Raw genomic sequence first — 26,171 nt, forward strand, 5'->3', positions numbered from 1 at the left:
AGTGGGGAGGGGAGAGGAGGGAGGAGCGACCTCTCAGACCACTGTGGACAGCTGAGGGCCACTCCGGCCAGCCCCGTGCAGGGCTCCAGGCTCCTGCCGCTCTGGTGACCAAGGGGCTGAGGTCCAGCCGCAGTCAGCCTTGGAGCCCTGCAGGGTCCCAGAGACCATCCCGGGCAGGGGGCAGGGCTCGGCCTTCCCTGCCACACCCCCCGGGGCTGGCCCGAGAACACAGCCTCTCTGTCCGCTTAGGGTAACAATAAGTCTCCTCAGGGACCACCACTCCCAGACAAACAGCCCCGACCACACCCAGCTGTTTATCGCACAGGCCGTGGAAAGAAAAGCAGCACGGCCCCCACCCTTCCCTGCCTCCCCACCTCCCCGGGCAGCAGGCCTGCCCCTGCCACCCACATGCCACACACATGCAGACGCTCGGTCCACTGCGGAAACACACCCCAGGGGCCCGGCGATGGCCGGTCAACAAAGCCGAGAGGCATGGAATCTGGAAAAGACCTGGTGCGGAGAGCTCTCTATTGAACACACAGAGGGAGCGCTCTGCTCTCCCACCCACTCCAGGGCTTCTCTGTCCCCCATTCCTTGGCCTTGGGCCCCGGCTCATTCCATTCCGAGGTCCTCCTTGGCCACCAGTCATCAAGGGGATGGCTGCCTCCATGCCGCCCACTCCAGGGCCTCAAGTTCAGACCGCGGAGAGCCCCTGCCCGGCGCGGCCAGCCCGTGGGCCTCCTGGCCCGGCTCGCCCTGGCTCTCCCGGCGGCCAGTGCCTGCTCCAGCCCGGCCCCTCCTCACGGCTCCAGCTCCCGGGAGAGGCGGGACAGTTCCCGCTGGTTGTCGATGACCTTCAGCTGCTGGACGTAAGCCCAGGTGCTGGCTGCACTCCGGGTGCTCAGGGACTGCTCCGAGCCTAAGTGGGGGGAGGGGGGGAGGGGTGGTCGGCGGGGGGGCGCCGCGCACTTTGTAGAGCCCACCCCTCCTCCTCCAAGGAGCAAATCGGCCTCCCTGCCCTCTGCCACCAAGCCTGCCACTTCCCAGGGCCGATCTAGAAGACACCCCGCCCCCCTGCTGGGGCAGAATAGCATGGTGGTCAAGAGCACAGACTGGAGAAAACAGGCCCCCCAAATTGCATACAGTTTAATACCCCTTTTACTAAGCTCAAAAACAACTAAAACTAAAGAATATTTTGTTGTCATATATATATGAGGTATTTAAAAGATGTATATGTATGTGCGTGTGCATATATATTTTATCATACGTATATATAATAAACCTATTTTCCAAAACAAGAAAACAAGTAACTCAAAATTCAGGAGAGTGGCTCCCCTGGGCGGGAGGGGCACGAGGACAGGAGAGAGGGACACCACTAGGGAGATGGAAGCTATTGTCAATGTCCTCATGTTTGGCTTGGGTCCAGAGGTGCCCATCGTATTATCAGAATCTACATACATACATTAAAATAATGAGGACGGTGTGGTATGAACTGTGGATTACAGTGAATCCCATTTCATGCAACTGAAGGCCAATTAAAAGAACGCAGATCTGGGGTAAGAGTACCTGGGTCCCAGCTCTATCTAACCCTGTGGCTTCCACAGGCTTCTTCAAGGCTCCAGCCCGTTCGCACATCTTCAAGTTAGGATAACATTCTACCTACCTCACAGAGGTGCTGTGAAGCGTCATCAGCCTCACGTATGCACGTGCCTGAAATGCCAGCCATGGCCAACTCGTCAACGCCCACCCCTGCCCGCACTTACACGTGGAAATCCTGGCCGCCTGGCTGTCCTCGTGCAGGTGGGAGACTCGGCTTCTAAGCGGTGACAGAGGCACTGGCGGGTGAGAGGGGGGAGTCAGCGAGACAGGACCAAGCCAGTGCCTTGAAGGGGACATCGGTCAGGGGCACCTACGCGGGGAACCCGCCCTCTCACCGTTGCTGTGGCTTCTGCAGTGGTGCAGCATCCTCGCAGCTCTGGCCATCATTCTCTGCGGGCCAAGCAAGGACGTGAGACCCAGTGTGAGGAATGGGACCCTGGTGTGGCCTGCGGGACAGCTGAAGTGCTCGTAGGAACTAGTGGCTGTAGGAGATGGGGTCCTGTCTGCTGTGCCCCAGCTCACCCAGAAACCCAGTGGGGACCAGGCATTGGGAAGAACAGAGGTGAGGGAGGGCTTAGACGGGAGGGGGCTCCGGTTGAAGTGCGAGATAGTTGAGGCTGTCACCCCAGCACTCCCCAGTGGAGACCAGACCCTCATGAGGGCATGCAATGGAGTAATGGCTATTTTAAAGGAAGAATTCATATTTATATTGTTGAGAACAACTTTAGACCATCTCCCACCCCATCCCCAACCCCTTGTAAGGCCATCGTCTTGCAAGACCCAGAGACCCTCAGCCACGTGCATAGCCTGCAGCCCATTCCAGTGTCAGGCACCCACTCTCCTCGGACTCACCATCTTCTCAAAGTTGATGAGATTCTCTACCAGCGTGTGATTTCCCTCATGGATGAAGGTCATGTCTGCAAAGAGATGGGCTTTGCTCATAGGTCCCCAAATTCCTTCCCCTTCCAGCAGCCAAGGAAAGGTGAGGGGTCAGTAACAGGGAGGCTCGGGCCTGTCGGTCCCCCACATGGCCCTCTTCCTCCCCAGCTAACCTCCTGGAGCGATTTCCTTGTATCTCTTAGGCCTCGTATCATCGGCCATCTAATGTCTGCATGTCTTAACTCTGCTCCTACCCCGTGAACTCCTAGTTCATCTTTGTGTCCCCCAGGGCATCAGCGCACTGGAATCACTCAGAGGGTCGGATGGACACACAGGGGCAGGAACGGATGGGATGGAGACAGGGAGGTGGATACTGGCCCTCTTACCTTTGAGAAGAAGGGGCATGAACGGGATGAGGGGAGGGGAGAGCTTGGTGAGGGCCAGACGGTACACACGGTGGTTCCATGAGGGGTCCTGAGAGGGAAGAAGCCACAGTGAGAGAGGGAAGGTCCCATACACCATAACCCACCACGTGCCACAGCACAACCAAATGCCCACCGTCCCAAGGAGAGGCTGTGCACCCATCCCCTTGGAGCTCAGCTTCCTCTCGGCCCCGGATCTCACCAAGGCAGGCTCTGCGGAGGCGGGAGGGGCCTGGACCTGTGACTGCCAGTCTGCGTGATGTGGCTTCCTGGCCTCTGATTAAACCCCAAGGACACGTCGTGGCCATTATCACAGGGGCCCTGAGGTTTCATGGAAAACTCTTTCTTTTCCGTCCCTGTTTCTCCCTCTCTCTCTCTAGTGGGTAAATTCCTTTGAACCTCTTGAGCCCCAGGAGAAGTTTTTCCTCAAGCGTCTTAGAACCTTGCTGATGAAAGCACCCTGCACTAGCTCTCCCCTGAATACTGTCAAACCTTTCAAACCAGCCCCCCTAACAGCTCCTGGCAGTGGAGGGCTCGGCTCCTGAATTCCTTCCTCATCTTTTGGCCTGGGCTGGCACATGGGCTCCTTGAGTCTCCTGAGGGGCCCCAGAACACCATGGGAGCTGAGGTCAGGACCTGCCTCCTGCGTCCTGAGGCAGGTCAGCTGGAATCCAGCATCCCCCAGCGGTCCCCTGGCACCTCAGACTCCAGGGCCAGACACTGCCCTCATGCAGGACCTCATAGCCACAGCAAAGGCCATCCCCCCAGCACACATACTGAGGAATATAGCACACTATCCAATCATGCTAAACACCTGTTCCTCAGCCAGCACCCCAAACTCACAGGCCAAAGGGAACCAGGCCCTGACCCAGGGTAGACAAGGGGACCCAGAAGGAGACAAGGACTGGCAGAGAGGCTGCAAGGGAGCCAAGAATCGGGGTTTCTGGAGGGAGGAACCGGGGCCCAGCACTCACCAGCAGCCTCTCGAGGGCCGAGTAGAGCTTCCGGACTTTGTGGGGCAGCCTCTGTGAAGGAGAGGCAGGCGGGGCTGTCACTGCTCTGGGGTGGGAGTTCCATCCCCAAAAGGACCCCCAGAACGGGCAGGGGCCTGACTCAGGACCGAGGTGGGAAGGCCCTGGCCTGCCCCGGCAGATGGTACTCACCTCCCAGGTCTGGGCCAGGCGGCTGATGGCCGAGTTGCTGAGGCCAAACATGATGGCAAAGAAGGAATTGAGATTCTTTTGCTCCTTGAGGCTGTGAACAGAAGACCCAGAGACCCTCAGCCACGTGCAAAGCCCCGCACCCATACAGCAGCCGGCCTGGGGTCCAGCGCCCTGCGGGCACTGGGGCCGGACGGGGTGGGGAGGCGGAGGCTCCAGGGGACCCAGGGAAGCATGGGGCTGGCAGATTTGGCAACACCCTGCCCATGGATCGGGCATTTAAGTAAAGGCAGCCTCAGGACTCCGCCCACCCAGCGCACCCAGCCCACAGCGCTCACTGGGCAGCCAGCTTGATGAACTTCCGGAGCAGCTGGGCCCGGAGGCCGGGCACAGGGCAGAGACACAGCTCCGTGGCCACCCAGTACTGCAGCTCATTGAAGCGGCGCATGAAGCGCTCCAGGTTGGCGGTGGTGACGTCCCGCAGGGGCTGGGGGCCCAGCACGTAGTGGATCAGCTCCACCTGGGCGGGGACAGCATGAGCGGTCAGCGCGTGGCAGGCGGGGAGCCCACATCACCGGCCCCCTCCCCTCCGCTCTGCCCCTGCACCTGGTGGATGCTGTTGAAGAGGCTCCAGTCGTGGTCCGTCAGCTGGCCCGCCAGGTCCTTGGTGCTCACCAGGTCCAGCCCCTCTGCAGAGCCCACGGTGGGCCCCAGCTGCTCGGGGTGTGGGGTCTGCAGGTGGAAGAGTGCTCAGGGGGGCTGCCTGGGGAATCCGGGGGAAAGGTGCAGGGTGGGAGGAGCCTCTGTGCCCAGGGTCGGAGGAATGTCAGGGAGGGCAGGGGCTGGAGGGGCATCTGATGGAAGGGCTTCCCAAGGAGGCATGTCCCAGACAGCTCCCCGACGCTGGGACCCCTCCTTGTAGGGTGCCTGTTCTCTGGGGAACCCCTGATGAGGCAGGTCTCCCTCTTCCCCCTTGAGAGCTCCCAACCCGTTCTCCCCTCCCACATCCTGGGGACTTTCCCCATTGGCTGAGGCCAACTCCTTCCTCTTCCTCCTTAAGGCCCAGCAGCAGTCAGAGCCAGCCCTCCCCGTCTTCTCCATGTGACCCTAGCACCCACTCCTACCACCCGCAAAACGCAGCTCCTCCCCAGGCCCTGGCGCCCTGCCTGTCCCTACCAGCTTGTGCACTTCCTGAGGGTTGACAACAAAGAGCCGCTCGTTGAGTCCCAGGGATGTGGCCACACCGTGGGCATCTGGCTGCAGGCCAACAGTGTCTGCAAAGAGAGCAGAGGCTGTGCCGCGTGGGGACAGAGAGGGCGGCCAGCAAGCAACCGGAGGCAGGGTGGAGACCCCATTCAGGAGGCTGGAAGGTCTCTTCTCCCCGTAGCAGGGTTGGAGCCCTGGGCAGGTGTTCTAAATACACAGGTGCGCATGCCCACGCATCCACACACACAGGGTAGCACGGCCCAAGGACGATGAAAGGGGAGTCTTAGTGAGACAGGCTGACGCTAGGCAACGCTGGAGTCTCAGTGAGCCTCGGCTTCCTCCTTTGTCGAACGGAGACACTAAGATTTTCCCTGACTACTCACAAGTCAAATGAAATCATTGATATAAATATAACTAGTGGCTATAAATACACGATACATATACAGGCCTTTTGAGAACTGGGAAAGGCCCTGCAGAAATCTTTGTGCGGATTTTCATCAGCTCTTGTGGACTGAGACTGGGTTTTTAGTCATGTCTGAGTCCCCAGTCCCTAGACCATCAGCCTCCAAATTAAGGTACACAAGACCATCCACGTGTCCAGGAAAAAACCGTAGCTCTTTCACTTTATTGGTTTTTCTCACCTGTTTTGCACTTCTATTTTGTGTGTTGTGTTATGATCATGTAACATTAGGGTAGGAATATATGTATGTGACTTACAAGGAAATATACACATATTATGGAGTTTGTAATAAAATATTGAGGCACGTAGGGTCTCAATAAACACTGGCTTAGGACAACTGCAACTTGCCAGGTAGCCACCAGAGGGCAGTGCTTCCCAGAGCAGCACATAGGCACAGGTGACCTCATCCTCTCTCCCCACTTCCTGAAGGAAGGAGGCTTTGCCAGTGTCCCTGCCATTCCTTGCCATTATTCTCAGCTGCCTACCCTGGGTTCCAGCTGTCAGACCTGGGCTGTGTCCTTCATGGACAACAGTGGTTTTTAATGTCCCAAGTTCTCCAAAGGCAGGTCTTGATAATCCTCATGTTGCCGTATTCCGAGCACCAGCTTTATGCTGGGTCCCGTGCTAACGGCTTTAAACACAGTAGCTTATTTAATAGCCACAGCAGTCCTATGTGATAGGTACAGTTACAGTGCTCATTCGACAGACGAGGAAACCGAAGTTCACGGAGGTTAAACGACTCGCCCAGGATCACACAGCCAGTAAGCAGTGGGTCTGGGATTCCAGCTCAGATCTGGGAGTCCACTGTCTAGGCTCTTAACCGTCAAGCTGCTCTATCTTACCTGCCATGGTACCTCTACCTCCTAACACACTGCTGGCCCACAGCTGACCCTCAAAGATGACTACAGACTAAATGAGCAACTACCCGAATTCAAAGGCTCTCGACGATGCTCTCGCTGTGTGAACTTGGGAAAATCACTGAACCCCTTTGAGCTTAAGTTTCCTTGTCTGAAAACAGGATCAAAATACCTATCTCATAAGATTGCTATTAGAGTTCAATAAATATGTAAGCATGATAATGACGTAGCAGTAGCTACATAATAACAGATAATAACGTAGTGCTGACTATGGGTCAGACCGCATTCTAAACACTTTTATAGATGAGCTCATTTATCCTCACAATTCCTCTATGAAGCAGGCACTCTTTTCATCCCCATTTTACAGATGATGAAACAGAGCCCAGAGAGATTAAGCATCCTGCCCAGGGACAGAGAAAAGGGAGCCAAAGGGCAGAAGTCAAATGTGGGCAACAGGCCCCAGAGTTCATGCTCTTCACCACATGCAAAGCACTTTGAAGAGATGTAAGAAACCTCCCAATAAATGCCAACCATCACTAACATGATAAAGATAATAGAGATGATGATAATCTTAATTCGGGGGATGGGCACGGCTCTGAGGGGGTCCCCTCCCTTGGGGCCACCCTACCCAGAGACACAACTCACCGCCCGCAGAGTTCACCTTCACCAGCACCTGCCCCTTAGTCCAGCCGTCCTCCTGGGCCAACGCCGCCATCACCTCTCTCACTGAGGCCGTCACAGGCAGCTGCAGGGTCAGCACCGAGTGGTCCGGCCGGCAGATGTCATAGGGGACTGGAGAGGAAGGCTGGCTGAGCTGTGGGGGGGGGCTGCTTCGTCTCCCCACCCCAGGAGGGAGAGGGCAGCGACTGCAGCGGAGGGAGGGTCCCGAGCAGGCGGGCAAGGGCACTACGGAGTAGCTTGGGTGGGTGGGAGGCCCTGAGCCAAGGAGAGGGGGAGCCTGGAAAACAGACCCCGAGGAGCGTGGCATGCCATCCTCGGCCAGGCGCCCCAAGGTCAAGGGTGATGACAGTAGGGTTCGAGCTATGAACTGGCTGGCTTGGACAGACCACCAACCTTTGTCCCCGACTCGGATGGCACAGTTGCTGCTGGGGAGAGGTTCATCCTGGCTGGGGAGCCAAACAGGCATGTTCCGGGCCTGAGAGGGAGAGAAAGTAAGGCCGGGAGGACACAGGAGAGCATGCACGGACGGGGAGGGGCCTCTGTCACCAGGAGCATGGCACCCGCGGGGCACGCACACCACCCTGGGGCTCTGCTTGGCCCATGAATCTGGGCCAGGTAAGGCGCTGGGGACTGAGGCTCCTGGAGGAGACAGAGCAAAGTCTGTGCCCCTCTACGTGTGTGTTACCCTCTCTACCAGATGGGTCTAGAATTGCTCTAATACGAACACACCTCAGCTGTTGATCTCGGTTTTTTCCTCCTTCAGCTACCATTTGCTATTTGCTACATGCCAGGCTAAGTACAGGCATCTTTTAACTATCTAAATAGTCACAAAAGCCCTTTGACAAAATATTATTATCCTCATTTTATAGATGAGATCAGTGAGGCTCAGAGAGGTTAAGTAACATACCCAAAGAAACACAGCTGCTAAGTGGCCCAGCTGGAATCCTAACCCGCCACCTGCGCCCCCCCACACACACACCCCGCTCTTGTCCACCAGCACTCAACTGTGTCAGCTGCCCCGTCACCCCACAGCCCTTCCTCCATGGCCCCACCACAGTGGGCTGCTGGGGAGCCCCCGCTGGCCAGAGGCCTCCCTCACACAGCTCCTCTGCACACCGACCACTCTTTCTAACTCTTGTACTGACTCTCTACCTGCTCTGAAGGTGGCAGATCAGGTTCGGACCTTGGTTCATGGCTCTTCCCTGGATTTCCAGATCTCTGCGCTCCCCTCCGAGCTCCCCCCAGCCTCACGCACCCTCCCACTCCACCCCACCCCCGCAGATGGAAGACTCTTAAAACCATACCACTGAGCACTGAATGTTCTTCCAGGCCCTGGTCTCAAATGCCTCCTGGATCCTCCCGCGTCTGTGCTCCATCACCCCAAACTCAACACACCCCTCGGATCCCTCATCCCACCTGCCAGGCTACTCTTCCGCCATTCCCCTGGGCTCATGGTTCCTGCTGCCCAGCCCCCGCTTCCCCACGGCATGTCTCTAGTCCTGGGGTCTCCGTGTGCCCCCCTCCCCAGCCCAGGCCAACCTCAGGGTCCACCAGCCCGTGTGTTGCCTCACTCTTTATCTACTAAAACGGCCCAGCTATTCTCCGCCAGCCTCACCTCTCGAGCGCCTCCCTCTCTACCACTGCCATCTGCCTGACAAGAGCCCGATTAAGCTTCCTATCACGGCTCCCACCGTCACTGTCTGCTGGATAGCGCAGTCTCCTCAGCTGACCTATGCAATACGCAAATCTCATCTTGTCAGTCCTCGGCTCAGACACCTTCAACGGCTCACGCTGCTCTGGGGTCAAAGGCCAGGCCCCTTACCGTGGCCCACAGTGGGGGGGGGGGCACCTGCTCTGGCCCCTGCCCACCTCCCCCCTCTCCTCCAGGCCCAGCGGTCGCTTCTCCCTGACCCTGACCCGGAGTCAGCCCTCCCCTTCCCGTCTCCAGAGACCCCTGTCTTCGCCCTTATACAGCATGAGATTGCCCTGCAGCCCCGTCCCTCGCTTCGCTGCAAGCCCCTCGAGGCCAGCGTGGCTCCCCCCGCCCCCTACGGCATCCTCGGCACCTAACGCAGTGCCCGCCGGCCGTTCCCTGAGTGGCAACCACAGGCTGGGGAGACAGAGGTCAAGGCCCTTCACGCGGGCATTCCAGTGGGACATGACAGACACCAACAGACAATAAGCAAGTACACAAACAAAGAAAACAATTCCACTGGGATAATGCTTTGAGGAAAACCATAGAGGACACCTTGGAGGGGAGCCGGTGGGAGAGGGGCCAGCAGGTAAGGGCAGGAGACTGAGGAGGGGCTGAACTTCACCTTTAGCCGAAAAGGAGCCTGCGAGGAGGAGGGGGGAGCAGGATGAGGTGGGAGAAGCAGCTGGGCGCTGCAGGCCCAGGTGAGGCATCTAGGTGTTATTCCCAATGCATGAGCCCCCAGCCAGCCCCAACTTAGCTGCCCAGCCCCTTCCGCCCCATCCCTCAAATCTCGCGCCCATCACGGCTCTTCCTCCTGCTTCCCCCCGCCCCGCCTGCTGCTGGGAATGGCACTGGGATCTCGGCCTGCCTTCCTCTGGGCTCCCTGCACTGGCCCCAAGGAACCCCTGGGCTTCCGAGGCTACCCCCAGGCACCACCCCTCACCTCCCAGGTGGGAACTGCTAACTGGCTCTAACTGTGAGCATGAATCACCTCCCAGATGGAATAACAGCCCCCTGGCTTGGGGGAGGCGGGGGGAGCAGTGACCTTAGACCTCTGTGTCTCCCTGCAGGGCCTGGCCCCAGCGCCACATGCAGCCTGAGCTCCATGAACACCTATCCCAGACCCAAGGATGTGCCTGGGGCCGACAGGGGACGGGGGGCTGCCCACGCAGAGCCCCTTGGGTAGGGGCTGAAGGAGGGGCCCGGCGGTCCCTGGAGGAGTGGGGACAGCTGGGGCCCCGCAGAAGCGAGAGGACCTCATTCGGGGCAGACACCTTCATCTGCGGAGATGCGTTCCCACAGCCATTTTCCAACCTGTGGAGCAAGAGAGGAGCGAGGTGAGAGTGGCGGGCAGGGCCCCCTGCAGGCGGGATGACATGGGGTCAGGAGCAGAGAGGACGACACGGGCTCTGGATTCTACCTGCCCTCACCAGAGGCTCAGAGGTTTGCAGATTTGGTGAGGATCAAAGATTTGGTGAGACAGGCAAGACTCGAAATCCAGCCCCTGGATCCTGGGATTTTCCCAGGCCAGCAAGGGAGGGAAAGAGAGCTCAAGGGAGAAAGGGACGCGGTGTCCGGGCAGGCAGCCTGCACAGGAGCTCTCCCTGGACCTCAGCCGCCCCCATGGGATGCCTGGGAGGGCGGGAAGGTCTCGGAAGGCGAGGTAAACGCTAGGAAATTGACCGGGCTGGCCGGCAGGAGCTGGCACCACGGGTGCTTGGCAATAATTAGGAGGCAGTGAGCACAGCAGGTGTGCTGGGGCTAGAAGGATGGCCCACGAATGACTGTGGCTGCATGAGCATACGGAGGAGCACGTGATGGGAGGGCGAGTAGCAAGGGGACCTGTAAGAACACTAACAAGTCTAGACAAGTGAGCACAGCACACCCTGAGCTGCACTCTTCAGGTGCAGTGAGGGGTAGGTATTCTCCCAGTTTTACAGACAAGAGCTGAAGCCCTAGGGGGTGGGGGGGAGGGCAGTGAGGGTAATGGGTTCAGGGCAGCATAGCTACAGTGGTGCAGCCTGGACTGAAGCCACGTGCTTGGCCCCAGAGGCAGTGCTCTCCATCCCCGCTGCGCCGCCCGTCCCCCAGGTGACGAGTTAACCTGAGCCAAAGCATCACCTGTGGTGTCGCCGCCTCTCTGGCCACTGCTCCCGCAGCAGGTTGCAAAGCCGGGCATCCCTGCTCACCAGGTCTGACAGTTTCTGGGAGGAGCCAAAGTTCACTGAGACTCCACATCCACCCTGGGCAGCCCGGTCCAGCCCTGCCTCACGCCCAGGTACCTGGAGGAAGCTGGTGGCCACAGGGTCGGTGTGGAGCATGGGGCCGTACAGGGCCACCCACTGGCTGACCAGCCGCAGGATCTGTTGTCTCTTGTTGCAGATGTAGGTGCTGCACTCCTGCTCGCTGCCTCCCACGGGCTCCGCGTGGAAAGTGGGCACCCGTCAAGGGAACCACAACCTCTAACCAGACCACCCACCACACCTTGGGCAAGGGAGGGGCAGGATGCCCAGAGCCCATATGCACAAGCTGGGCCTGGCACGATGCTGGTACTTCGGGGGGTTCGGCACAGCCACGATACGAGGGATTCCTTCTCCCCACTCCACACGCCATCCTAATCCCCTGGGGCCGGAAGGATATTGGTGCAGGAGGGCAGCGCAAAGCTGGGCAGTGGGCATGAAGACACTGTGGGTCAGGAGGAAGTCGCTGAGGAATGTCTCTGTAGGGCAGGGACAGGGGACAGGTGGGGGCTTCAGCGGTCACGTCTACTGAGCACAAGTATATGCACAGCTGGAGCATCCCTTTCCCCAATCCCACCACGGGCAAGGGACCAGCGATGCCCAGTCCCTGTCACCGCGCTTCCCACCCAAACCAAGAACACAGGAATGCAAACTTCCCGTCAACTGACCAAATGGACCAAACTAGCACCCGATGAGGTCAGACGGCAGGGTGCCTGGCCCTCTCCCATGCTGTGCTGACCACCCAATGAGTCAGAGAGCAGTCAGGGTGTCTCCTGCCCCTACCTGTTGGGTCATGAGCACTGGAATCAGGCCGCATGGCCTCCAACAGAAGTTCTAGGATCTTCTCCGGGGTGCCAGACATCACTATATACCTAGCAGAAGCAGCCAGTCCATAGCACTTATGCCACGACTCCCCTTCCCACAGCCGGGGCAGACATCAATAATCAATCATATCACTCATCCCTATTTGCCAGCCCTCTCTCACCTTGGGGTGGAGGGGGGACCAACTCAGGGGATGCCTCTTAGTCCCTGGAAGCCTCTCCACCCCCAGGTGGCCAGAGGGCAGGGGTATGACACGGGGAAGGGAGTAAAGCCTGGGAAATGGAAGGAGAGGAGGTGGGCAAGAGAGGTGGTATGGAAAGGGAGCATGGTGGGTATGTTACCGGTTCCTGCCTGGGGTTGGGGGACGAGAAGGGCCAGTGCCCTGAGAGGTTCTCTCCAGCACCAACACCACTTTGCCATGTTCTTCCAGCCTCATGGTCTTTGCTTCCACATCCTGGAGAACAAGCCAACACCCAGTGCTCAACATACACCATGACTCCTTTCCCCACCCTACAGCTTCTCCCTCTCCCTCCCCTGTTCCAAACGCTGAACCCCACAAGGCTCCCACAGGGACCCTCAGCCCTTCTCCCACTCCATTCAGTGCCCATGACCTTGGTTTTAACCCCCACTCCTACCCCTGCCCATCACCCAGCCTGAGCCCTTCCTCCACCCCATCCCTCCCAGGGCTCCCTCTGTGGATCCCACGCTCCATTATGCTGCATCCCCTTGCACCCTAGACCCCCACCCCTCTGTAAGCCCAGCCCCTGGTCTCCCACCCGAGCCAGGGTCCCCAGGGCTCGCTGGCCTTCCTCAGCACGCTCTGCACCTCCTCACACACGCAGGGCTGGGCTGCCACCTGCAGCCAGCGCCCCGAGCTTCTCCACCCTCGACCGCTCCTTGACCCTTAAAGGCTCTCTCTGGTCTTTACTCTTTGCCCCACACCACTTCTCCAGAGACATGTCCCTGCCACGTCCCCTGCCCTCCCCACCCCCAGCAATGGCACCTTGATGATACGGTTGAAGTCCTGCTTGTCCACGCGAAGAAAATGGCAGTTGTCCTCTCGCAGGATGATGGTGGCTGCCCGGGGTGCGTCGTTCACCAGAGCCAGCTGTCCGAAGTCGTCTCCCTCGTGCACTGTGGTCACCAGGCCCTGCAGCCAGGCCTGAGTCACAGCCCAGCCCCACCGCCCAGCCCTCGCCGGGACAGACCCATGACGGACAGAGCCACCAAGGCAGGAGGAGACCCGGGAGATCGGCAGCCTTGGGTCTATTAAAGGCACTGCCCATGAGGTCAACCCCAGGGGGCTGGGCAGGGAGGGAAGACTCACCTTGCCGTGGGTCACCACATTGACAGATCCCTTCCAGATGATGTACCAGGAGGTGCCCTTGTCCCCCTGGCTGAACACTGAGAGAAGCACAGATCAGACATGCCCCCGGGGACCCATCACTTCTTCCCTGTGGCCTCCGCCCATGTCCAGGTCCCTGGTGCCCAGCTTCCCATCCCGTCTGACTTACACACGGTCCCTGCCTTGCTGTGTGGTTCAAAGAGCAGAACTGCCGCTAATTCCCGCTTCACCTGGGGGTGGGGAGAGGAGGGTCAATGAGGTGAGTTCAGGGGAAGAGGGAGCATGTGAGGCGGTTAGGTCCAAAGCCACAAGTGCTCAGGGGACAGAGATGTAGTTAGGTCAGGTGACCTGGGATTCAGCGGGAGACAAAGCAAGGGGAAGAAATGGGCAAAGAGAGGCAGAAGGGCTTACAGATAAGGATGCCGGGGGCAAGAAATTAGACTGAGGTTTCCCAGCCACAGGCAGAAGGGGAGGGGAATGTCTTCTGGCCCAGCAGCAGTCACAGGGAAGGGAGGTTTGGGGGTGGGGAGGGCAGGGCTGGGTCGGGGGACTGACCGAGTTGGAGAGGTGGGCCACGGCCTTGATGTGCAGCAGCTCCTCAAAGATGAGGTCCAGCTCCTCGTCTGTGCGCTGACCGGGGCTGCGGGCACAGGAAGGCGGGGAAGAAGTGATGAGCTGTGGGCCCAAGGCCAAGAGCGGGAAGCCACCACGTCCACCCAGCTTGGGCCTGGGCCAGCCGGTGCCCCAGCAGTAGCTGTTTATCAATAGTGGGCCAGTCTTTACCGGGAGCACACTGTGTGCCAGACACTGGGCCATGCGCTTTACACGCATTACCTCATTCCACCCTCACGACAACCCCATGACGTTGGTATTGTTATCCTTTGACAGAAGAGGAAGCCGGCATGGAGAGGCCCAAGGTCACCGAGCTAGTAGCCAGTGGAACTGGAATTTGAACGCAGACCTGCCGGCGGATTCCAAAGCCCTCCGTCTCTCTGCATTGCAGAGTGGGCAGCGTCTCCGGAGGCCATGTGTCCCACGGCCTCAGTTACAGAGGAAGGACCATGTTCAGAGGGGGAAGGAGGGCTCGATATCACACAGCAAGTCCATGGCGGAATGCAGACCAGAGCTCAGGCCTCTGGTCCAGCCAGGGTCCCTTCCCTCCACAAAAAGTAAGGGACCACCCCCTCAGAGGGGAAACCGAAACTACCGAGTCCGAGAGCAGGGCCGCGAGATGCAAGGTGCCCGACTTACGGCTTTCGAAGCGCCACCGTGAGCAGGGCGTCAGGCCCCCGCTGGGAGAGCAGGGCCAGAGCCTCAACGAGCTCCTCCTCCAGCTCGTGGAGGCCTGCAGGCTCCGGCTCCGGCCCGGGGAAACGGTAGAATTGGGTATCTCGATCCTGGAAGGCCCAGTCGTGTTTCACTGAGGGGCAGAGGCCCAGGCGTGGGGAAGGAGAGGAAATTGAGGCCACGTGGGTATGAGGCCCCCTGCTGCAATGCCCACCAGCAATGCCCACCAGTGCCTGCTCCCCAGGACTGCCCAGCCCCCGGCACCCACCCAGGGCTAGGGCTCACCATGACAGAGGGCACCTTCATCCAGCAGCACCTGGCAGATTCCCACGGCTTGGCTCCGGGAATGGACCCCCAGCCCCAGGGCCAAGATCCCATCCACCAGTTCCCGGCCAGAGCAGCATTGCCTGGGAGGTGAAGGGGCCAGGGAAGAAGAAGGAGTCTCAAATGGCAGGACGGGAGAGGCGAGAGGGAAGAACACTCCATCTGAAAGGCACCTGGGTCTAGAGGCAGGGCTGGGCCCAGGTGCCTGGACAGAGTGAAAGGGAAAGAAAACAGGGGGTGGGGAGGGTTTGGAGGGGGTGGGCAAGGAGGTAGCCAAGGCCACTACTCACCGGTGGAGTCGGAGGTGGTACTTTCGGTCTCGGATGAGGTTGGGGCAGGTGGCCAGAAGATGCCGATGCAGCTGCCTCCCCGCCCTCAGCACCCGCTCCGTGGAGGCCTAGGGGCGGGCAGAGGCACAGCTGGTTCAGGCCCTGAAGCCCTCGCTGTGCTCCGCCTCCCAGCTCCACCCCTCGTGGCTTGTACCTGCTCGAGGCTCACGCTGAAATCCAGGGACTCCTCGCTGTTGGCGAGTGGCGTCTGAGGGCAGTGGGAGGGTTTGAGTGTTAGTGCCAGGCCTTTAAACCCAGCTGTCAGATGCTCACCCCCGTCAGTCCCAGCCCCTGCCCAGTCCCCGACTCCAGGCGTCCACTTAGCTACTCTTTCAACAAATACTCACTGAGCACCCCCCATATGCCAGGCGTCCGCCTCATGCCCGCCCTGCTGCCCTATCCCCAGACTCTTGTCTTGCTTCCTGACTCCAGCGGTGCATCCCCACAGATGAGATTCCAGTTCTGCTTACTCAGGGCCCAGGTGTGCCCAGGCTCCCAGGTAAACTGCACCGTGTAGGGAAGGGGCACAGTGGAGCTGGGGGGAGCATGACGACATGAGATAAGAAGGCCAGGGAGAGGCCAGAAAGTGAGCAGCTCGGGAGGCCTGGAGTCCCAGGGCCTCCTGCCAGGGCAGGGTCAGTCCCCAGTCACAGGGCCGTGGGCGAAACTCCTGCCCTCTGTGGGCCTCAGTGCAGACTGGTAGTTAAAAATACAAACCCTGGAGCCGACTCCTGGATTCAAATCCCTGCTCCTCTGTTTACTGGCAGTGTGACCCTGAATATATGATTTAACCTCTCCCTGCCTATAAATCTATAAAACATTCCTAACAACAATTCAGGCTTTAGGAAGGATTATGTGAGTTAATAGAGATCACATGTTTAAAGCACTGCCTGACATATACATGTAATTGTATATACATGTTAGTTATTATTACTGATCTGTGAAGCTGGAAGGCCCCTTTCCTCTCCAAGATGCTGTCGCTGCTAGCTCATAAATAACCCTGTAACAGTGAGTCAGTCTTGGTAGCACACAGGACAGCTCTGGAAGACGGGGTTTACGTACAAATCATTGGTGAACGAGGTTTCCCTGCCCTTGGCATCAACTGGGCATCCAGGACTCCTGGGCCTGTGTGCCCTGGGATGTCGGCCATGGAAGCCTCCCATGCCCCTCTTTTCCTGCCACCTGAGGACTGGAATTTGTGGGCATCTCTGGACAGGATGCCCTACCCTCTATGAGCCATCCCAAAGGCAGGCACTTGAAGTTTACAAAGTATGTCTACCTCCATGATTTCATCTGATCTCATATAGAATAGGATCAGATGGGAAGTAGGCAGAGCAGGTATTGTCTATCCCCCCTGACTTAGGAAGAAACAAAAGTCTAGAGGTGAAGTGCGCTTGTAACTCAGACACAGCCGCACAGCCACGGATAAACTCAAGTTCCTACCAGAAGTGCTCACATTCTTGGTCCCACTCCACCCACCACACCTGCCTGTTTCCTCTCCCGTCCCACTTCTCTCTGCTGCTTTCCCATCCGCACACAGGGCCTGAAGAGGACCTGGCTGGGGAGCTAGGGTACGACCAGGCCTGGGGCCACAGTCCCCTCCCCTGGTCCCAGCATCCTCCCACCGTGTGCCAGGCAGAGGCCTGAGGTCTGGCGCGCGTAGGTGCCTGGCCCAACGCCGGATGGAAGTCGCTAGGTGTCCCATAGGTATCCCTGACCCGGTCATGGGGCCCATCCTGGTGCCAGACATAGCCCTGGAGACTTACTGACAGGAAACAAGGAGGGGGAAGGGCAGGAGTTCTACCCAGCCAGCCCCCTGTGTTGGAACAAACAGTACCGAGTGCTAATGACTTGTTGTTGTAGCTGTCAGAGTGCCCAGGTGGCCCCAGTCCCTGCCCCAAGTCCCTTCGGTGCCCACGACCCAGGCTCCTGCGCACACACACTCCCTTCCTGGTATTATTGTGACCCCGCAGGGCACATCAGGAGGGGAGGTGCCTGGTCACGTGGCCAGGCTGGTCAAGACTCAGATCTCAGATCCTCAGGCCTTGCTGAAAGCACTTCCTGTCCTGCCCCAGGGGATGTGCACGGAGGCTGGAGGCTCGGAAGCTGGGGGCTCTGGCCCATCAGAGCTGAGGAAGGCATCCTTCTCATTTTGCGAGGAAAGCAGGAGCCCAGAGGGATGAAGCAACTTGCCCAGAGTCACACAACCGCTTAGAAATTTAAGATCCCACTGCATAACCCTACCAACGCTGACCCCGAAGTAGGTGTTTGTCTCCTATTTCACAGCTAGAGAAAAGGAGGCTCAGAGGTTACATAACCTGCCCCGTGAGCCGGTAAACAGGAGCACCAGGATTCATGCTGTGCCTCTCCGACTCCAAAGCCCACGTCCTTAGCCACCAAGCCCTACCATATCCCATGGTGCCTCCGCGGCCCCGTGCTTCCCCCACTGTGTGCCATGAAAGCAGAGATGATAGAGGTGAATGCCGCCCTCAGGAATGTTCCACGGGCAAGGAAGTTTGGAAAATACTGGGTTAGACCAAGTTCCATAGCCCCTCTGGACCCCTGCCATGTTCCCAGCATCGGGGTGGAGGCGCTATTCCAGAGCAGCAGGTGTGTGGGCTCCGGAGCCAGGCACCTGGGTTCAAATCTCGGTTCCCCATTACCAGCTGGCTGTGTGACCTTGGGCTGCTTATAAATGTCTCTGTGCTTCAGCGTTCTGTAACATGGGGTTGATGATAACAGCACCTGTCCCACAGGGTAATTCTGAGGATCCGATGAGTTCATAACATGCAGCATTCGAAGCCGCGCCTGCTCTGTAGTAACTGCTTAGTCAGTGTTAAGTACCTTGATGTAACATTATTATTTCATGCTGGGCACCTGTCATCTGGACACAGTGCAAGAAATGTTGTACTTCCGCTGACCCTGTCCCTGATCTGATAACCCTGAGTGTCAGCTTAGAGGGTTCTCAGCTGGAGAGCAGTGGCTGGTACGGCAGGGGTGAAGGCCCTCACCCACCGCCTCCTCTCATGTCTGGACAGGAAGGACTCAGGGTGGAAGAGGAGGTCCCAGCTAGCTTCCCTGGCATCAGCACCATGGCCTGCCCCACCCCCGTCACTGAGGGTCAGAGTCGCGCTGGAGGGGCAGGCACAGAGCCAGAAAGCCATGTTGGGACCCGTCAGACCAGTTCCCTTAGGCCACAGCTAGGGTCTCAGGCCAGGGCTGTGTGTACGATGGGACTGGGAAAGGATGCATGAGTGGGGGTGATGTTTTGGGGTGTCGGTGTTACCATCCACAGCAATAGAAAGTCCACTACGAGCTTGAACTCTGCAGCCAGATCGCCTAGGACCAAAACCCAGCTTTGTCCCTTAGCAGCTGTGTGACCCTAGACCTCTCACTTAGCCTCTCTGTGCTTCTGCTTTCGCATCTATAAAATGAGATGATGGCGTTAGTAGCTATCTCACAGGGCTGCTGTGAGATTATCTGGTATGACAAAGTAAGCTCATAATAGCGCCTGGGATATAAATACTACACAACGATTAGCTACTACCATGATTTGGACAGGTTGGATGAAAGCATGTTTTCTGAGTTCGAGAATAGAGCCACGTCCCCCAAATAAGTCACTCAAAGAGAAGCATCCCAGGTTTCTCTGAGCTGGTAGGACCCAGCAGAGGTCATCCTGATCTCGGCCCTGCCTCTAGACAGATCGGTCCCTCTGTAGGCTCCCGGACATCGGACAAGATCTCATCTCCCCGTCATGTTTTCCAAAGGAGACGTCCTTCCATCCCATTCCAGCATCAGCTTTGCCGTGGTTGGTAAGTCCTTTCTGTATCTAACCTCAGGCCCTCCTGCTGTAACCTGCTTTCATTTTCTCTTGTCCTGGTCTAGTAGGAACAGAAAGTGCTCTCTTCAGACCTCAGGAGGTTGATGGGTTTCCCCCTTGATTTTCTAAGAGGGGGGCATGGCCTGAATAACTCCCAGCACTGCCCTCCTGGGGCTCTGGGCCCCACCTCCTTTCAACATCCACCCTTCACCCTGTGTGTGCACGCTCCCTGCCGGGTACTTGTTCCCTCATGTGAGCCCCTCCTCGGCCAAAGGCATCATCCAGAGAAGAGAGGTACAGCTCACAGGTACCCAGAGTCTCTTAAACACAGACGCCGTATGCTAACACATATATATGGAATCTAAGGAAAAAAAAAAAAAAAAAGGTCATGAAGAACCTAGGGGTAAGATGGGAATAAAGACATAGGCCTACTAGAGCATGGACTTGAGGATATGGGGAGGGGGAAGGGTAAGCTGTGACAAAGTGAGAGAGTGGCATGGACATATATACACTACCAAACGTAAAATCGATAGCTAGTGGGAAGCAGCCGCATAGCACAGGGAGATCAGCTCGGTGCTTTGTGACCACCTAGAGGGGTGGGATAGGGAGGGTGGGAGGGAGACGCAAGAGGGAAGAGATATGGGAACATATGTATATGTATAACTGATTCACTTTGTTATAAAGCAGAAACTAACACACCATTGTAAAGCAATGATACTCCAATAAAGATGTTAAAAAAAACAACAACAACACAGACGCAACGGGCTGAAACCACCTCTGCCCCCCCACTCCCCAGAGATGGTCCTCAGGAGAGGATGTGCCCCGTCTCTAGCCCTGAAAATCTAAGTTCCCTCTAATCACCAACACCCACACATACCTGGCAGGGGAGGAGCTTTGTTTCTGTGCCTCTGACCCCATTTTTTACTCCACTAACCCTCACCCTCACTCTTCCAGCCTCCCCATGCATACCAGCCCTTCAATTCTGGGGGACTGGGGGAGCCAGGAGACAGCCTGGCGGCCTCTTCCACCCCCTCCCAGACTTTGGGTCCCAGGGGATCCTCCAGTGACCTCATTGTCCTGGCACCTGACCTTCCCCCCACTCCCCACCTTGCCTCTACAAGCTGGGAAGGGGACAGGAAATGCACAAGTAATTATAGCCTGAGAGGGAAAGAGGGAGGGAGGGTTCCAGCCCACTGGCTCCAAGCAGTAGCTACTGCCAGTGACCTGGAGGGTGAGGGGGGCAGACAGCGAAGCCCAGAGGGAACCCAGCTCCCCTGCCCCCTCCAGAGCGTCATCTGGAACAGGACCCAGGCCCATGAGGCCCCTTGTCAGGAAGACCCAGGGAGGGAGGGGTTGGGGGAGAGCTGGGGACTGACACCTAGATTCTCCTCCCGATTCCCATTGCAAGGAGAACCCCATCACCTTGGTGGGCTTCAGTTTTCTCAACCCAGCTTCATATTTTGGTAAATATAAATGGTGGTTGGGTGAGGTAGGAGGAAGGAGGCAGAAAGTGGTGGTCATTCTACTCAGAGGAATTTGCTGATAAGAGAGGAGCTCTCCCAAGCCCTGCTTTCTCTCTGCCCCTTTGCCCAAGCACTCTCCCCGCACTCACCTCCACCCAGGCTGGGCACAGGTAATAGACACAGCGAATCTCAGGTGAAGAACCTATTAAGTCTGGGTGGTTGGGGAGAGCTTCTCTGTGATTTGGATCCTGCAACCTTTATCCTGCCCCCCCAGCCCCCCACATCCTTCCCCCACACCCTTTCTCTCTCCTTCATTCTTGCAGCTCCAGAGAGATTCTTCACCGGCAAAGGGAGCTCCGTTCATCTCAGAGACTCCAAACTTCTCAGAATTCTCCCCTGAGCCCCTCAAAGCCAGATGCCAAGCAATGTTCACATGACCACCTCACCCCGAAATCCAAAAGCAGACTCGATGCAGTTCAGCCCTCACTAAAGGAGAATGTTGTCGCGGCGATGTTTAAAGAACAGTAACCAAGCTTACCTCACACCCGCCCCACTTGACCTGGTCCCCAGCATTTCATACATGCCTCCCACCACCACCTGGAGAACACTCAAGCACCTAACTCTAGGCACACAGAGGTGACAACTAAATGACAAATCCCTGTACCCCTCCCCTCATGCCTGAATGGGGGGACTTGGGCACCACATGCACACGCAGTGCAGCTGTGCAAGCCACCCACACACTGCAGCCAAGCTGCCTGACCCACTGTCCACCCCAGCTGTCCCCCTCATGCCCCCAGAGCGAGCTGGGCCGCCGGAAGCATGCCCGTTCTTCCGGTCAGGGCCCCCTCCAGCCCTGGTGCCTGGCCCGGGCAGGGGGTGGGCACTCACCCAGCGAAGCCCCTGGATGCAGCTGGGGCGCTGGTGCTCAAGCAGCAGCTGGTAGGAGCAGCTCCGGGACCGGTGCATCCTCCTCAGCACCATGTTGAATAGCGTCCCCTCCGGCACCACGTCCGGGAGCCCTCCCACCGGCGGGGCTCCCAGAACTGAGCTGTCCTCCACAGCCAGGCCCACCTGCCAGCGGCTTTCACCTGGCCAGCTCACCTGTGACGGGAGGAGGAAGGCAGACAGCCATGAGGCCGGGCCTGGGGCAGCTGGACCAAGGCACAACTGCCCCAGGCAGAACCACTTCCCTAGAGTCCTCTGGACTGGTCAGGCGGAGGTGCTGCATCCCTGCCAGGAGCCGGGGGAGGGACAGGAAGACCTTCACTGGGGCCTGCCGGTCTGGCGCACTTAGGGGTCTCCAGCTGGCGCACCAGAGATCAGGTCCTTCTTCCCGGTCTTCTGGGGAATTCTGCCCCACTCCACCGCCCATGGCCCTGCAGGGATCTCCACCGACTCCCGGTATGGGACTACGGACTCTGGATGCCCCAGAAATGCAGCTTCAGCTCAAACCATTCGTTTCTCCACCTCCCTCACCCCTGACCAAGCCTCTCTCTCCCACCCCAACTCCCCGACCGTGCCAGCTTCCTCTCCGGCTCCTCCTCCCCCTAACCCCACCTTACCCACCTTCATATTCTTCCTCAAGCTCGCACAGCCGTGCAGCCTCTAGCAAAAGGCGGGGGCTGACGGGAGACCCCCCGCCCCCCTTCCCCCCGCCAACAGCGAGCCCCTGCTGTAAGTCCCAGGCGAAGTGAGCAGGCCAATTCCTGGCTGGACCCGCTGCCAGGGCAGCCCGAGCCAGGCTGGGTTGAGAGGCTCCTCTTGGGTGGGGGGAAAGCTGGGGACTTGAGGGGCGGTGTTCCCCCACCCCCAGCGACAAGGAGCCCCGAGCCTCCCCTCCGTCCCAGACGAAAGAGCCAGCTGGCACCGGGCGCTGAAGCGAGGCTGCAGCTGGCACTGGTCCGGGCGGGAGCTGTCACACCCCCTGCGCGGCCCGCCCTCTTCCCTTCCCGGGAAGGACCGGGAGGGCGGGGAGGACGCGCCAGGCCTTACAGTAGGGAAGGGGGCGGGGGCGGGGGCGGGGGCGGGCGAGGGGTGGAGTCTCGAGCCCAGGGTGAGCCGAGCCGGCGGGAGCACGGGTCCCGAGAAACCCTGGCGGGCCGGAGCGCCCTTGGGTTGCGAGCCGGGGCCGCGGCGGCGGGGGTGTCGGGCTAGGGGCTGCGGGCCGCTACACCGGCCGCCACGTGGCCGGGAGGAGAAATGCAAACAAGGAAACCGGGGGAAGGGGGAAGGGGGTGAGTCATTGCGGCCCCACCCGGGAGGGAAATCCGGGCTGGGGCCGCTTCCCGGCCGGCCGGGGGCCTCCTGCCTCCTGTTTCGGTTCAGGGTCTCGAACAGGCCGGGGGAGGGATGGGGCCGTTTTCCCGCAGGGAATCCCGCTGCCGAGCCTCCCACTGCCGCGCTTCTATGCACACACCCCGTCCGCCCCCTTCTCCCCGCCCTACACACACACACACCCGCCGCGGGTGGGGACACTGAGGCTGGAGAGGCAGGACGGCGCTCGGGGACTGTGGGCGCTGGAGGTGGGGCTGAGATCCCAGAGGAGCTGGGCTAGAAGGCCACGCCCCCGGCGGGTGAAGGTCGAGCTCGGGATTCCAGAGTCCTAGGCGGGCTCTGTGTGGAAAGCCATCGCCTCCCTGGGCCTCAGTTCCCATCGCCGCGCTGCTGGCCCAGCGCCCCCTCTTCGCTCCACTCCTGCTTCTGAGTCCGCGGAGAGACAGTGGCTCCGGGACAGCAGCTCCCCCAGCGCCGGCGCCGTAACTGCTCAGGGCGTCACCGAGGGTTTTGGAAGGAGTCGCACGCCTCGCCCCCGGCTTTCTAGGACTCACCCCCTTTTTGCCCCACCTGTGTCCCTTTCCCTTTGCTGCTGAGCCTGCCTGGACAGAGGAAGACATATCTCTAACAATCCATGTCCCCTGCTGTTTCACCGATGATTATTTTCTTGGAGGGGGGGTTAATTGTGATTAAAATCAATTTTAATATGTCTTTGAAAATCATTCCAGGAGTTTATCAGATTGTAAGTTCCATCCCCTCAAATTCAGATTCAGTCCTACTGGCATGAAGTGGAAAATCTATATTTTGAACAAATACCCCAATCTGCTGGGTTCCCACTTTGAGAAATGATAGTGGAGTTTTAAATGACCCCCTCAGGGAAGGAGGGGAGCCCGAAAATGAATCTGGCCCCCAGACCAAACCCATCCACTCAGGTTTGGGGAATTTGGAAGAAGGAAGAACAGCTTGAAGGGATAACAGCCTGGGGTCACAGGTGTCCATGGGGAAGAGAGTAGAGAGGGAGTGGGGCTGGGGGAGTGAGTTGAAATTTCAGGTCTCTGGTGCCAGTGACCTGGTTTAGAAGTCCTTGCAGGGGAGTTTCCGGAGACTGGCAGTCGGGTCAGAAAGGGGTCCCCCCTTTCCTATTCATCCTGCCCCTACTTTGGGCAAGTGGAAATGGAGCCAGTGGGTGAGGCAGGACATCTGCGTCCCTCTCAGCAGGCCACGATAGCCTGTAAGTGGCTGGCACTGTTCCAAGTGCTTCCCAGGTATTCTATCTCTGCCACCACCCTATGAAGCAGTACTACTGTCATTCCCAGTTCAGATGGTGAAGCTGAGGCTCAGAGTTACCAAGTAGCTTGCCAAGGTCAAGGGTACAAGGATCCAAAGAAAGTCATTCAAATTGGACCTTCCACTTGTCTCGTTCTTGTCACTGGAGGGCAAAGCCCCCCACCTCCCGCCAAGGCAGATGATGGAGCAGGTGTTTCCTTCTCAGGATTCCTGGTTGGGACTGGCCTGTGAAATGAACGCTCGGTAGGTGTTTGATGGAGCCTAAGGCCTGGAGGGGGCGGGGGACTAGGGGAGTGTGTCTGAGGAAGACACTTTAAGCCAGATGGTGAGTCATCACAGGGAAAATCGTGCCATACCCTGGTGCAGCCTCCACCCTCCTCTGACTATCTTTAGATGCCTGAAAGTTGTGTTAGGACAGATAAATGATAACAATAGTTAACATGCACCAGGCCCTGTTCTTGGTACTTGTTATACTGGTTGATGTTCTTGATACATTCACTGATTTAATCATCTCAACAGTCCTATGAGATAGGTATTATTGTTATCCCATTTTGCAGACGAGGAAGTGGAGACATGGAAAAGTTAACTGACACACCCAAGATTCCACAAGTAAGATGTGGAGCAGTGAGTGATTCTCCCCAAGCACTTAGGAGTCTGTACGCTTTACCACTCTGTAATCCTGCCTTTCAAATATACTGACAGCTCCTGCAAAGGGAGAGAAGCCCACATCCAGAGTCGTTTCCCTCACACTTGAGTGCACAGGCTCCAGACGTAGGGGGAGGGACAGACAGATAATGGAGGCTGACTAGCAGGGCCTCTTCACATTGTCCACGCACATGATGAGCTCTCTGCCAGGGCATGAGCCTCATGGAACCCTGCCTCCCTCCCTCAGGCAGGCAGCAGGGGACGGCAGAGGCTCCCAGGGAATAGTCCAGGAGGGTTAATGGGAAAGGAGGGCTTCTTGGCCGGCTGTGACTCTGGGCTGTATTCCTCCCACTGAAGCCTCTTTGCTGAACTCTACACTCGTGGAGCCCACAGCTTCCTGAATCTTCACACTACACGAGTCTAAAACTCCCTTCCCACCCCAGCTGCCTCTCCTCCCGCCTGGCCTCTCTCAGCTCCCTGCTCCAGGACCCCCACCACTGCCTAAGCAAGGCACCTGATACCTCGCTCCCTCCCTCTCCCACATCTCATCAGCCTCCAATTCTGGTTGATTCAACCAATGGATAACCTCTTGCATCCACCCATCATGCCCCATCCCCACTAAAACTGCTCTAGCAGAACGATGGTCTCTTCCATCACTTACTATGTGCAGCGTACTCTGTTTACTACTTTATAGACATCATCTTTTAATCCTCAGACCAATCACTGTTTACAAGTGAGGAACAGAACTGAAGAACAGAGAGGTGAAGTAACTTGGCCAAGGTCACACAGCTAGTAAGTAGCAATGCCAAACTCAGTCTGACGGCAGAGCCTACCCTCTCAATCACACTTTGGTGATCACTACTCTCAACTTTGCCTTCCTCCGTCCTTCCTGTGCAGTGCCACAAGAATCTTTAATTCCTTCAACGGCATTTACTGTAAGTTCCAGCAACTCTGCTGTAAACTGGAGATCTAAAACTGGGCAGATACTGGGCTCCAGGGCCACGGAGCCTGGTGGAATTTTCTGGTAGCTCACTAACACACTAATCTGGTCAGGCCTCCATACCCAGCACAGTGGCTGGCATAAAGCAGGTGCTCAATGATTCCGGGTGGAAATGAGCTGAAGTTGGTGGGACAGTCAGCCGGGGCCTGCTGTGGGCCTGTACCAAGGGCAGGGCGGAAGGGAGAGGGGCTGCTTCCCCAGTTCATTTTCGGACAGTTTGTTTCACCTCCCTCCCGGCTGCTTCTTTGTCTCCTATCTTTTCTCCTTCTGTGCTGCAAACCTTGCTTACGAGGCTCAGCTGTGTCCCCTGAGGTTGCCGGTGGGTTGGAGGGTGGGAGGTTGGAGGACGTCTTAGCTGATAGGCTGGCAGCGGGA

The 26,171-nt window shown here is 58.1% G+C and overlaps 1 protein-coding gene across 5 annotated transcripts; it reads right to left on the bottom strand.

The window, feature by feature from the left end:
* Nucleotides 1-498: 498 nt before the first annotated feature.
* On the bottom strand, nt 499-23,331 carry RAPGEF3 (Rap guanine nucleotide exchange factor 3). Of its 5 annotated transcripts, none has more exons than XM_033436478.2 (28): nt 23,047-23,328; nt 21,479-21,691; nt 15,462-15,515; nt 15,269-15,375; nt 14,940-15,061; nt 14,619-14,787; nt 13,923-14,007; nt 13,537-13,597; nt 13,350-13,426; nt 13,026-13,172; nt 12,364-12,476; nt 11,984-12,072; nt 11,601-11,679; nt 11,243-11,393; nt 11,082-11,164; nt 10,235-10,274; nt 7,658-7,739; nt 7,229-7,375; nt 5,237-5,352; nt 4,667-4,792; nt 4,399-4,580; nt 4,064-4,154; nt 3,875-3,925; nt 2,865-2,952; nt 2,452-2,516; nt 1,935-1,989; nt 1,764-1,835; nt 499-919 (listed from the first exon to the last, which is right to left on the bottom strand). In XM_033436478.2, the coding sequence occupies exons 1-28, from the start codon at nt 23,242-23,244 to the stop codon at nt 801-803; spliced, it is 2,982 nt and encodes a 993-aa protein (XP_033292369.1). In that variant the 5' UTR covers nt 23,245-23,328; the 3' UTR covers nt 499-800. The 5 variants fall into 5 exon arrangements, with proteins under 5 accessions (XP_033292369.1, XP_033292370.1, XP_033292374.1 ...); XM_033436479.2 differs by having other exon boundaries at nt 5,237-5,334; nt 23,047-23,327; XM_033436483.2 differs by lacking the exon at nt 23,047-23,328 and adding an exon at nt 22,157-22,551.
* Between the last annotated feature and the right edge of the window lie 2,840 nt (nt 23,332-26,171).

This window comes from Orcinus orca, chromosome 11, assembly GCF_937001465.1.
Source record: "Orcinus orca chromosome 11, mOrcOrc1.1, whole genome shotgun sequence".
NCBI lineage: Eukaryota > Metazoa > Chordata > Mammalia > Artiodactyla > Delphinidae > Orcinus > Orcinus orca.